The sequence below is a fragment of the Ctenopharyngodon idella genome, chromosome 6 (assembly GCF_019924925.1).
Source record: "Ctenopharyngodon idella isolate HZGC_01 chromosome 6, HZGC01, whole genome shotgun sequence".
In the NCBI taxonomy this organism is placed as follows: domain Eukaryota; kingdom Metazoa; phylum Chordata; class Actinopteri; order Cypriniformes; family Xenocyprididae; genus Ctenopharyngodon; species Ctenopharyngodon idella.
Window position 1 is genome coordinate 32074103 of NC_067225.1, and position 14188 is coordinate 32088290.

The following is a 14188-nucleotide window of genomic DNA, read 5'->3' on the forward strand; positions in this document are numbered from 1 at the left end:
ACAGTAAAACGTCCGTTTCTGTCAGTTTTACAGCAGCAAAAGGAAACACTGTTGTTGCTACTCGCGAAATCATGTCATTACCACTGTAACGATGGACAAAACGTGATAAAAACTTGCAGCTCGGCATTTGAAAGTGATTCAAATGCACACTGTCAATCATCTTGAAACCATATGATTGCACTTTCCGATTTATTTTTCTGTGGACTTTAGAGGCTTTTGCTGACAAAGGGAAGTGGCGTTTAGTGGTTTCTGCCAACGAACAGGTATTTCTGAATGGGCTGACGCTGGGATTTAGTGGATTTGAAGCTAAAGTATTTGATGAACGTATACTATATGTGGAGAGCATTCGCTCAATATCATTATCTCATTTTTGACGGAGGTGGCGTTTAGCGGCTTTTGCATCTGAACTCTTCAATTGAAAACACATTTATATTTGTAGTATTTCATCAAAATGTCATAACTTGCTCTATGTCAAATATCACCTTCCAGAAATAACCCTTCACATGCTGCTCGGTGACTGGTTAATGACTCTCTTTGTTTTTTCCCCACGATGCTCTGCAGTGCCTCCATGGGCGCTCATCGCCATCGCTGTAGTGGCCGCCCTCCTCATCCTCACCTGCTGCTTCTGTATCATTAAGAAATGCTGCTGTAAGAAGAAGAAGAACAAGAAAGGCAAAAAGGGAAAGGATGGCTTCAACATGAAGAACATGCAGGGTGGAGATGTATGTAACGGTGTTCAGTAGCACCCACCATGATGGCATTAAATAATGTAGTTAAAAGTCCGGATGTACACTCCAATTAGTTTAGCTTTAGAATTAAAACTAGATTATATTAACGTCTGTATTAACTGGGAATATCAACAGAAATTAGTGTTGCATCATTAAGAAAACAAGCCTCAGACCACTTTAGTGTGGGTTGCACTGATTATGAGGAGAGTCTGTTATGTGATTAGCTTTATGGTTTGCTTTATTGTGTTTGTGAGTAATGAGTGTTTTGTTTTCTTTGAAGAGAAATGGTACACTGGATGTTTCTTATGTGATTTTAATCATAAAAAGATAAGAGCTTTAAGGGTCATTCTACAAAATGAGTGCCGTTAATTATAAAATAGTTATATAATGAAATAACATTACAGAATTCAGATCAACTGTATGTTAATATTGAGTAACTTACATTTTATATACAATATTATCAGTTGCTTTGTGCAAAAATAGTTGCAACTTGTAATTCAAACCAGTTCCAAGGTTGCCTTTCAAATGATTCAACGAGTCATTCATAAAGACAGTCACTTAGAGGTCCAGTGTGTAATATTTAGGAGGATCTACTGACAGAAATGCAATATAATATACAGAACTATGTTTTCAGTGGTGTATAAAGACCTTAAATACTGAACCATTATGTTTTTTTTACCTTAGATGGAGATTTTTTTTTTCTACATACACTGTGGGTCCCCTTACATGCAAGTCGCCATTTTGCGCCACCATGTTTCTACAGTAGCCCTAAACGGACAAACTGCTCTACAGAGCGTGTTTGCTTGACTGGCTGCTCTCTGCTGTCTCAGACATCTTTGTCCTGTGTCGGCCACCGTAGCTTCTCTATGTGCTCCGAAAGGGAGGGGTGAGCAGTGGACTGAGCCATCGGTTGCAATTCGCAACCTCAACCTACACACTGAACCTTTAAATTGTTGCTGAATGGATCAGTGCTTTTAAACGAATCGGTTGAGCGAATGATTCAGTGACTCAACATAGACATTGGCTGCATCCGAAATAGCATACTCTTCTTTTGAATAAGTAATTACTTTTTGACCGTTAAAAAAGTATGATTTATGTAGTATAAATGTAATCTGGGACGTTTTACATTCGCCATGTTGTAATTATCATGTGACCTACCTGCGTGAGTTGCGTCGCTTCACTGCCATTCACAAATCCTCTCTCGTGGCCTCATGGGATAGTAAAGTGTCCATTGTATGCACACTTCGCTGAATGTATCAAGTATTTATTGCTGAATGAATCAGTGAAGTGAATCAATCAATGACTCATTTTATCAACTCATCAAATCAATTTTCGCCACCTACTGGCACAACAGTGTAATTGACAAAAGTGTCACTGCAAAATCCTCACCATTAATGCACTAATTTCTTTTCTCATAAGGATGTTTCCACCTTCTCTGTATTCTGTTAGCACAAATACACATATATATGTATATAAAATGAGAAAAAATAAAATAAGATGGCAATTTATTGACATTTTTGGTCTGATAAAATATACATCTTGAATCTTGCAGAAATCATTTGATATGGAAAAGACACTCATTTCATGGTATGATCCTTAAAACATTTCTTTAAGTCAAACTTTATGACCTTTATTCATACAGATGTCTTAAACATCACAGTGTCATTTCTCAAAATGGTTCTCATGGTGTTGTTTACTGTCTTGACTGTCTTTCGTTCTGTTTTTTGGTGTGTCGTGAGTTCAACCTCTCCCTCTCTCTCTGCTCTCCTTCCTCCCGCTATGTGTCTAATGCGCCGCATTTCTTGACGCTCATGGGCGTCGGCGCTACGGTAGGTGGACGGATGAACGGCACAGCTGTTTGGCCGCTGAGTGCTAGCACCGCGTGGGTGGGATTGGATGGAATGGCTGTTGTAACTTCCTTGTTTTAAGCCTTTTGTACCTGCTGCTTGTAAAGATTATAGTTAAAAACAAAGGAAAGTTACAATTCAAATGAAACCCCCACTTAAGTGGAAGAATGATAATATAATAACAAAGAGACAAATGTGTAGGAGGTGTGAATGAAATAACTAATTATTAACCCACTAATACTGGCAAGATGTTTTGAGTTAGCAAGAGATGACCCACAAGACTCACAATGAATGCATGTGTTTAAAGGGCATGGCTGTTTTAGCTGCACTAAAAGTCCTGATGTCTCAGGGATTAGAACTAGCAGAAAATATCTAGAGCTATAAAATATCATTTATTTTGCTTGTCATATAAGCTCTTGTTATATGATCATATAATCAGTTCAATTTAAAGTAACAAAAATATATAAATATATATATTTTTCAAAACATATGATCAATTTGTTTTTAAAATTAGCACATATTCTGCTGTGCCCTTTAATTTGTTGCTATATGGATATGGTTAGGAACCGACTTGAGAGTGACAATTTTTTTTTGGTGGCACATTAAAACATCTTTAAATCAGTTTACAGTCCTTATGGAAGATAAAAACAGAGATAAATTAGGTTAAACTTTTGAGCCCCAAATTCTAAAGACCTCACAACGTGACATATTATGCATATAACATAATAATTCTGTTATGCAGCATCTTCACATAAAGTGACCCCAAAAAATATTTAGACACTTTAACCATGCTTAAAAATGTCATAATGTCATTGCATTAGATATCAAACAAAATATCAAACCAAGTGGCATTTGAGACAGACAAATGATGCTTTATTTGATATGTTGATTTAAAAAAAAATATTCAATGTATTTCTACACTCTAAAAAATGCTGGGTTAAAACAACCCAAGTTGGGTTGAAAATGGATAAAGTGATTGGGTTGTTTTAACCCAGCGGTTGGGTTAAATGTTTGCTGGGTAGTTTTATTTAACTCAACTATTGTTTAAAAATGACTATATGGTTGGCTTAAAATGAATCCAAAATATGTTGGAAATTAAAAATCAGACACATAATTACTAGAGGCAACAATAATAATCAAAAGGTGAGCAATTATTAATAAGCAATTTAATAAATGTTCATTGTTTAATTATTATTCATTAAACTTATTAATAAATGTTCATTTATTAAACATTAATAAAAGTTAATTTCCAACATACTTTGGGTTCATTTTAAGCAAGCAATACAGTAATTTTTAAACAATAGTTGAGTTAAATAAAACTACCCAGCAGGTTGGGCAAACATTTAACCCAACTGCTGGGTTAAAACAACCCATTTGCTGGGTTTGTCCATTTTCAACCCAACTAGGGTTGTTTTTCACCCAGCTACTATTTTTAAATGTGGTATGATATAAGTAATGATTGTAATAATGTATTTAATGTTGAAAACCCTTGATCTAATGAAGTGTGGCTTAGTGTCCAAATACATTTTTGGGGCCACTGCATAATGCTGGAATGGCCTATTTGTGGAAACAAAAAATTAGTTCTGCACATTATAGATTTTTTTTTCTCTCCCTGCAGTTTGGATGATGTTCAAAAATACACAAGAACGACATGTCAGCATTTCACACGCCCAGAATAGCACAAAGGAGTCTGTTCTTCTTTAAACGTTTGCTGTCATCGCTTGTTCCCTGGAGTATCACTGATGAACAGTTAAATTTATCATGCTGATGATGATGATGAGAAAATGCTTGCACACTGAATTATGCATATCAATAAAAGCTCCTCTCATGTTTTTCTAAGAACTACTAAACACCTAATTTGAATATAGAGTCAAAATGTAATTTCATTACGGAAGAAGTTAAACTCTTTTGAATTGCTTCTCAAGATAAGCAAACAGAAAAAAAGTGTCACCAATAAAAATTGTGAACTCGAGTCGTTTGCAACATCCAGCCCTGAATGACAACATTACTCCTAGTCCGCTATGGCAGATGACTAGCAGGTCAGGCCAGATAGAAGCATCTCTCCAACTTTACTGCAACTGACCGGGCCCTGAGCTTGTGGCATGCTTATAGACAGGAGCCAGACATACTTTCATCCTGGATAGTGACTTGCCATAACAATTTGCCATTTGCCCCACAGAAACAACAGGATGATGACGATGAAGAAGGAGAAACTGGTTTGACAGAGGAGGAGAAAGAGGAAGAGGAAAAAGAAGTGGAGAAACTTGGAAAGCTTCAGTACTCTTTGGATTATGACTTCAACGATAACAAGGTTAGGATGTCAGATTAATGACATTATCCCCCGGTTTCACAGACAATGCTTAAGCTAGTCCCAGACTAAAAGGCATGTTTGAGCTGTTTTACCTGAAACCAACTTGTACTGACATATCTTAAAACATGTCAGTGTCATTGTTTACAGATCAGCAATGTTTTTTTTCTAACACACGTTTATAACAGCTACTTAAATGCCTTAATTGAACTAAGGCCGAATCTAGCTTAATCTAAGCCCTGTCTGTAAAACCAGGCCTATATGCTGGAATATAAATAAACTTATTTTATCTTATTTTATCATTTTTGTTAATGAAACGTATTGCCAGTTATTCCTCTTGTCTCATATTAAAATATATTATGATGCATTTGAACACAATTATATGATTCATTAAGAAAGTGCTGCAGTAATTAAAGCTGCAGTCCGTAACTTTTTTTGGTTAAAAATGATCCAAAATCAGTTTTTGAGTAAGTACATAACCAGCCAGTGTTCAAAACTATCTCCTTACCTTAGCCTGTTTAACAACAGTATGCTTGTAATAATGTTTTATAATAAAATCGGTACTGGTGGGTTTTCGTGGGAAGTTCGAGCATGTCTGTTTACATAAAGAAGGAGTCCCAGCTAGTAGGCTATATGGCATGTGGAGGATGCTGCAGGTGGCGGATCAGTTATAGCCTTTTCTCACAACAGCTGCAATAAACTTATCATTCTGATGGCGGATTGTATGGTATGACAGATTAACATCAGAGATTAGACTGTACAGAAATTGAAATCTACAGGTAACGCTAATACACACTAAATACACGTAGTCATGCAATGCTGATGTTGGTAACATTAATAATTTGAGAACAAAGTATAACAATAATAATTTGCACGGTTTGACATGATCCAAGCGATCGTTAGATTTAATCACCATTGGCAGCGTGATTTATTGTAATGATTTTTTTTTATCAGTTGGTCAGAACAAAAGTGGCAGACATTTTCTGGAGAAAATTCTTATTTCGGTCATATTTCCAAGACAGAGATCTGTGATTCCGAAGTACAGTATCCACACCGATGTGGTGATTGACAGCAAACATTAGATTCATCCGCGCTGAGGAGCCGTGCCGATGCACAACCCACTTAAAGATGATCATTCCGCAAATAACTACAATTGCAGGTTTCAAACAGAGATGGCGACAAAGAGGCAAAACTTATGGACTGCAGCTTTAAAAGTAATTAAAGGAATAGTCCACTTTCAAATAAAAATTTCCTGATAATTTACTCACCCCCATGTCATCCAAGATGTCCATGTCCTTCTTTCTTCAGAATAAATTAAGGTTTTTGAGGAAAACATTCCAGGATTATTCTCCTTATAGTGGACTTCAATGGTCTCCAAACGGTTGAAGGTCAAAATTGCAGTTTCAGTGCAGCTTCAAAAGGCTTTAAACGATACCAGCGAAGAAATAAGGGCCTTATCTAGTGAAACGATCGGTAATTTTCTTTAAAAAAATGTAAATGTATCAACTTACAGAACGAATGCGGCGCCAGTTCCGTTTTTTCCGTAAGTTTAATAGGGTGGTGTAGGACATTCAGCGTAAGCTTTTTGAAGAATACGGAATCGCGTTCTGGTGGAAGCACTTGTGATGCGATCATTTGTGCCTATAAAGCATATACATTTTCATTTTTTTAAAGAAAATGACTGATCGTTTCGCTAGATAAGACCTTTATTCCTTTGCTGGTATCGTTTAAAGACCTTTGAAGCAGCACTGAAACTAATTTTGACCTTCAACCGTTTGGAGACCATTGAAGTCCACTAAGGAGAATAATCCTGAAATGTTTTCCTCAAAAACCTTAATTTCTTTTCGACTGAAGAAAGAAGGACATGGACATCTTGGATGACATGGGGGTGAGTAAATTATCAGGAAATTTTTTATTTGAAAGTGGACTAATCCTTTAACGGAATAGTTCACCCTATATAATTAAAATTTAGTCATTATTTATGAAAAGAGCTGTGTGAAGATTTCTCGTTTTGTGTGGCTCAGAAAAATAACAGCGTGCTTGTGTTTGGAACAGCATGAGACTGAGTAAATAAAGACAGAATTTTTATTTTTTGGGGGTGAACTATTCCTCTGACTAATACATCTTTTAAAAGTTCCGTGTGATGATCTTGGAGAAAGTTTGTGCTCATGCAGTGCTGTATCTTTTACTAATGACGGTGTTTAACAGTATCTGCTGAGTCACAGCTGTAGGTCGAGTTCCTAAATGAGTTTAACAAACATTAATGACAGTGAACTGCTATTGTTTCTTAATGCAGTCAGATTGAATTTTAATATGTGTGAAGTCCCGAGAGTGGAGTTCATTAAGATGACATGTACAGTTACACTTGTAACGATGGCGATCGAGACGAAATGGTGGTAGATCCAAAAGCAAGCTTTATTAAAAGAGAGCGAAGTCAAACAGGCAGGATGTCAAACACCAGCAAACAGAATCAGAAGAGGCAAGGCAAGGAGTAGTCAAAAATACAGGCAATGGTCAGGGCAGGCAGCAAACAAGGAGTGAGTCCAGGGTCAAAAACACAGATAGGCAAGGCAGAACACGGAAAGACATCTACTAGGAAATAAGCCAACAACAAGGAAAAGCACAGAGCCAACAACGAAGAAAAATACGGGATACAAACGAAAGCCAAAACAAAACTCAGCAATGTGTGTCTGAGGGAGTGCAGCTTATAAAGGTTTCCTGATGGGAAACAGGTGTGAGTGTGGTCAGTGTCTAGCTGGGGGATTGTGGGAAATGTAGTCCAGAGTGAAGTGACTGCTGTGTGTGCAATGAAAAAGTCTTAATGGTGAAACAGAGACCTCTGGTGGGGAGTGGAAGGAAGCAGCAGTGGGCGTAAACGTGACAACACTACTGTTCAAAATGAGTCTTTTCTGCTCACCAAGTCTGCATTTATTTGATTAAAAATACAGTATAAGATTTGTGATTTAAAATAACTGTTTTCTATGTAAATATACTTTAAAATGTAATTTATTCCTGTGATCAAAGCTGAATTTTCATTACTCCAGTCTTCAGTGTCACATGATCCTTCAGAAATCATTCTAAAATGCTGATTTGCTGCTCAAGAAACATTTCTGATTATTATCAATGTTGAAAACAGTTGTGCTGCTTCATATTTTTGTGGAAACTATATATTCTTTAATGAATATAAAGTTTTAATTATTTAAAATAGAACTATTTTGTAACATTATAAATGTCTTTAATGTCACTTTTGATCAATTTAATGCATCCTTACTGAATAGAAGTATACATTTCTTTTTTTTTTCTTCTTTTTTTTTTTTAAAAAACAACAACTTTTGAACAGTAGTGTATTTATGAATAAGACTTTCAGTTTATAATTCATTTTAAATTTATGCATAAGCCTGACAGACATTTCACAGCCCTTTCCGAGTGAGCACATCCCAAAGGAAAATTATATTGTAAACTCCTTAAGAAAAATCTGAGAAGCTCTATTTGCTCTTCATTTAATCTCATTGATATATTAAAGAAATCTCATTTGGAATTTTATAATATTCCTACAAGAAATTATTTTCATTTATTAAACCACTTGCTTCTATTTTTCCACTACGTTTTTTATCCACAGCTGACAGTCGGAATCTTGCAATGTGCCGACCTGATTTCCATGGACTCTGGCGGAACGTCCGATCCTTACGTTAAAGTGTTCATCCTACCAGATAAGAAGAAAAAGTTTGACACCAAGGTGCACAAAAAGACCCTCAACCCAGTGTTCAATGAAACCTTTGTCTTCAAGGTAAGCTGTTCACCACTTTTAAATGACTCACTGTAATTTTGTTGGTCAAATATTAATATTAATTTAGGATAATATTATAATAGGCCATAGAGTGGCCTATTATAATATTATCCTAAAAGACGGCATATATTCTAAATTAATCAAGTAATATATAATAAAACTTGCATGATCAGAAAACCCCTGGCTCTAACAAATATCGAATAAAACAAATTACTGGTATGCCTCCAGTGATGTTGGTTTGTCATTAGTGTTCATTGGCTGTTTTCTGCAACACCAGCGTTTTGGTTCTAATGCTTCCAGCAGCTCCTGAATGAGCTTTAGTTTCCCAGAGTCGGTAATGAGCTCCGGAGGGGCCGCGCATCCTCTGGCGGTCACTGCTAGAGCTCTAATAGTCTCACTCTGAGAAAAGTGATCTAGGACAAGAACAATTGGCCGTTTTCAAAGCTCCTGCCTTACAGTTAGAACAGCTGACTGTGTTTCTAAATATGGACTGCACACTGTATGAGCGAATGAATGAGAAAACAAAGCCAAGTGAGGAGGAGGTTTTCTCATGTAATTATTTTTCACATCGTTTGCAAGAACAGATGATTAGGAAAATTACCTGTCAATGTGAATATATAAATATATTTTAATATATATTAATATTTTTTATTAATATTAATTAATATTTTTAATGTTTAAAAAATAAAAATGTTATTAAGCTTTGTTTAAATGTTAAAATATTTTACATTTATTTTATAATATATTTATATAATATATTTTAATATAATGTATATTTTAATATTTAAAAATGTTTAAAAAAATAAAAACGTTAATAGGTTTTTTATTTTAAAATATTTTATAATGTATTTTAATATATTATACTATTTGATTATGTATTATAAATGTACATTTTAATATTTAAAAAATGTTTACAAAAATTAAAACGTTATTAGGCTTTGTTTAAATTTTAATATTGTGATTATATATTATAATTTTATATTTTATATTAAAACATGTATATGGGTTTGAATTCACAAAGTCACAAGTTTTTATTAATAATAATAATAGGTTATATATGATGAATGGATATTTTAATATTTTAAAAATGAAAAAACATGCTTTAATTCACAGTCACAAACTTTTATATAGATTTTTAAGATATTGTGCTATTTAATTAAACATTATAATTTTATATTTTAATTTTTTTTTTTTTTTTAAATTACAGGCTTAGACTTTTAATATATTTTAAGAATATATTTGATTTTCTTTAAAAATCCTACATATATTTTAAGATTTATTATTTAATTCTCTCTCTCTCTCTCTCTCTTTCTATCTGCAAAAACTTTTTGAAACTGTTTAAAATCTATTATGTCAATTCTTCTCAATGGTTTCCATGTTAGATGCCGTACCAGGAGCTGGGTGGGAAGACACTGGTCATGTGTGTGTACGACTATGACCGCTTCTCCAAACACGACATCATCGGCGAGGTAAAACTACCCATGAACACTCTGGATCTGGGTCAGCCGATTGAAGAGTGGAGAGACCTGGAAAGCGCTGAGAAAGAGGAGGTGATTAATTAAATGATCATCGATTTTTAACTGGTCCAAGCCAGATTTGAAAAGAAAGTAAGCAGTCGTGTTGGAGATGCATTAGATCGGTCTTCTCAAATGCATTTGTAGATGATCACACATATTGAAATCTTTTCCGTACAGCCTGAGAAGCTTGGTGACATCTGCATCTCCCTGCGTTACGTTCCTACTGCGGGCAAACTGACCGTTTGTATCCTTGAGGCCAAGAACCTGAAGAAGATGGATGTGGGCGGCCTGTCTGGTGAGAGCTGAGCTGAGATATATGAGTCTACAGCAAGAAATGTTTCATATATTTGATGCAATTAACTCAACATTTGACCTCTGGCAGACCCGTATGTGAAGATCCAGCTATTGCAGAATGGAAAGCGTCTAAAGAAGAAGAAGACTACAGTGAAGAAGAACACACTGAACCCGTACTACAATGAATCCTTCAGCTTTGAGATCCCTCTGGAGCAAATGCAGGTAGATTATGCAGTTAGACCAGAGTTTGTTTTATATATTAAAGTAAAAACATATTATATTATATTATAATTTTAATATTTAAAAAAAAAAAATCTATAGGTTTTGATTCACATTGTAACAAATATTTCATATATTTTAATATATTACACTATTTTATGATATACTAAAATTTACTAATTTAATATTGTTTATAGGTTTGATTTGCATAGTCACAAAATTTTAATATATTTAAAATATTATACTATTTATATTATACTTGCATTTATTATACTAGATTATTATATTATAATTTTATATTTTAATATTTAAAAAATAAAAATTGTTTAGAAAATGAATTTATTTACATTTTTTCTTTTTCTTTCAAAGTTTTGCCAATTGTATATAGTTTAAATGTTTGATGTTATTTATTTATTTATTTTTATTATTATATGCCTGAATGTGCATATATGTTATTTAGCATATAGTAAACTTGAAGTTTACATTTTATGCTAAAATTAAATAAAAAGTAGATCACAAAAAATGTTTATGGGCTTGGCTTCACAAATTTTTAATATATTTTAAGATATAATATCTAATTGTATATTATGATTTTATGTTTTAATATTTTAAATATGAAAAAGTAGGCTTTAATTCACAGTCACAAAATTTGAATATACTGTATTTTAAAATATTATACTATTTAATTATACATTATAACTTTAGATTTTAGATGTAAAAATAAAAAAAAATGTTTATAGTCTTTGATTCAGAATAAAGGTTGAATTTGATGATTCACAATTTTGGGGAAAAAATGCACTGAAACATCCCGAGTTCCACAAGTTCTTCAACGTTCATTAGTTTTTAGTATCAGATTTTTACAATACATTAAAATTAGCTTGGGTAAATGATTTTCTTTTTTGTTTTTCTACTTTAGAAAATCATTGTGGTGGTGACGGTCTTCGACTACGACAAGATCGGCAAGAACGATGCCATTGGAAAGATCTTCATTGGCAGCAAAGCCTCAGGCACAGCGCTGAAGCACTGGTCCGACATGTTGGCCAACCCGCGCCGCCCAATCGCCCAGTGGCATCCCCTCCAACCGGAGGAAGATATCGACGGCGCTCTGGCTGCCCTTAATGCCAAGAAGTAACTTCTCACATCTCAACCTGACTAACCAACTAACTAACCAACCCACCACTGCATGACACCCCACACTCATCCATACGTGCTCTGCCAGTTTGTTTCGCATAATCACCAACAAAAACACTGAATACTCTAAAGAATATACTTGAAAAGATGAACAATATCACATGTTCGCCACATAGTGTAAACCGAGGCAGGAGAAACAGACAAATGTGACACATTTGGTCCGAAAGAACATTTGCAAATATCAAGCAAAATGGCAGTAGAAGTAGCCAGCAAGAAATACATTTTTTAACACTGATTGTTAAAACCCAACAATGAAAGTGTCCAAATTTAAAAGTGTACAAAAAAAATCAGTAAACACACCTGGAGAATTTTTTTTTTTTTTTGCAATTTCCCTATAATTTTCCCTACATCATGTCACATTATTCTACATTTTCAACTAGTTAACTGGATTGTATATTATAAGAGGTTTTTATTTCATCTCATGAACAGGAAGGAATTTATTTCGGATATACTGGTTTTGTAAACTTGAATTTTGTGCCTAATCAAAAAGTGCAAATAGAGTTTATGTTACAAATATTTACACGTTTGCACAATTAACAAAGCAATGATCACGTTCAGTTAAACATCCCAGGAGAAGTAACTGGTGTAGAACAGAGTTGTTTACATTGTCAGTGGGTAAATCAGGCCTTTGGGTCAGAGTTGAATCATAAGACACGTGCATTTATGTGCCCAAAAGAAAGAAGATTCAGGTCTATGGTTTTGTAATAGTGCAGTTGATAGGACTGTATTAATAAATGGGAATACATGGGCTAATAATTAATGAGATGTTGCAATATACATTAATGTTAAATTCCACACTAGTCAAGCATGGTTTACACATAGTCAGTGTAAAGATATAGACACACAAATAGAGACACGTTTCCTAACCAGACGCGATGCGACTATAGCTGTTTCCATCCAAAGTAGTGAATTTAACTTGTGCGCAAATTTGGAATATCACATGAAAAGTGCGAATAAAGCATTCAGTGAGACCAAGAGAACACTTCCTGATAAACTGGCGCTAAATATCACTGTATATAATAACTTTCGTGTATAATATTTACTTGCCCCTCAGAGCGCGCAGACGAACCGCATGTTTTCTCGCGTTCAGATGCCTAGTGTTTGTGAACGCGATCGTGTCAAGCGCTTCATAGAGGGAATTAAACCAAACCACTTTAATGACAGACTTTGCTCAGGCATTACAGAATGACTAAAACAGCATTTCAGATTCTGTGCTACGAGATCGGTCCGCTGGTTGGTCCAGTTATGCCATCCCATCGCAAAGTCATGTCTTTTTTGATGCTCATCGAGCATTTTATTCTGTAAAAGTGTTTCATCGTAGATTTTTACGTATCGCATAAGTTTTTTATGCGCATTTTTAGAATATATGCGCATATTTGCATTTCCATCCAGTGTTTTTTTTATTTTTTATGTGATATTCCAAATTGCGCATATATATAGGTGGATGGAAATATGAGACGCAAAAAAGTCTGTCAAAGGACAAAGATTGTTTCAGTTACTCGGTATGTATTTTTAATAATGTTAAAATGGTGTAATATTAATGAATTTGATTATGTACGTTATCAATTTCGTTGCGAGTGCCGGGAGCTTGCAGACAGAGCCCGCCCACGCGCTCTTCTGATTGGCTGTGATTTTTGATCGACTTCTATGGAAGGCCAAAAGGTTCAAAAACAAGTGAATTTTAACACATGTAACACGTAAAATATGTGTATTTCACGCGCAAACAACGCGTATTTAACGCATTTTACGTGTTGCTGACGTGTTAAAATTCACGTGTTTTTGAACCTTTTGGCCTTCCATAGAAGTCGATCAAAAATCACAGCCAATCAGAAGAGCGCGTGGGCGGGCTCTGTCTGCAAGCTCCCGGCACTCGCAACGAAATTGATAACGTACATAATCAAATTCATGAAAATTACATCATTTTAACATTATTAAAAATACATACTGAGTTACTGAAATAATCTTTGTCATAGAATACACTTGTTTGTTCACAATGAGTTGACAGTTTGAACTTTATTGTTTCATTTTATTTATTTTGAACATCTGAGGTAAATTCTTCACCGTTGCTTTCAGTACGGTTATAAAAGACATAAAATGATATTCAAACTTAAATTAGACGCTTTTAACATTAAATAAAGCACATAAACAGTACCTGACATTATTATTATCATACTTTGTGTTGTTCCAGCCGCGTCGCGGCTAGTTAGGACAAAAACTCTGATTAACATGGAAAATATACCTTTTATCGCGTGTCGCGTCTGGTTAGGACACGGTGTAAAGCTGTGATTACAGTGCCA

At 34.6% G+C, this 14188-nt stretch overlaps 1 protein-coding gene across 4 annotated transcripts in view; it reads left to right on the forward strand.

Moving 5' to 3' along the window:
• LOC127514676 (synaptotagmin-2) overlaps positions 1–13437 on the forward strand; it is a 45133-nt gene extending 31696 nt beyond the window's left edge. For 3 of the 4 annotated variants that reach the window (XM_051897759.1, XM_051897760.1, XM_051897761.1), the window contains 7 exons: positions 562–722; positions 4755–4886; positions 8503–8670; positions 10053–10220; positions 10365–10482; positions 10570–10703; positions 11617–13437. In XM_051897759.1, coding sequence (XP_051753719.1) covers positions 562–722; positions 4755–4886; positions 8503–8670; positions 10053–10220; positions 10365–10482; positions 10570–10703; positions 11617–11832 — 1097 coding nt within the window. In that variant the 3' untranslated portion in view covers positions 11833–13437. The remainder of the gene's footprint in view (positions 1–561; positions 723–4754; positions 4887–8502; positions 8671–10052; positions 10221–10364; positions 10483–10569; positions 10704–11616) is intronic. The other variant, XM_051897762.1, reaches the window with a different exon arrangement.
• Positions 13438–14188: the final 751 nt, after the last annotated feature.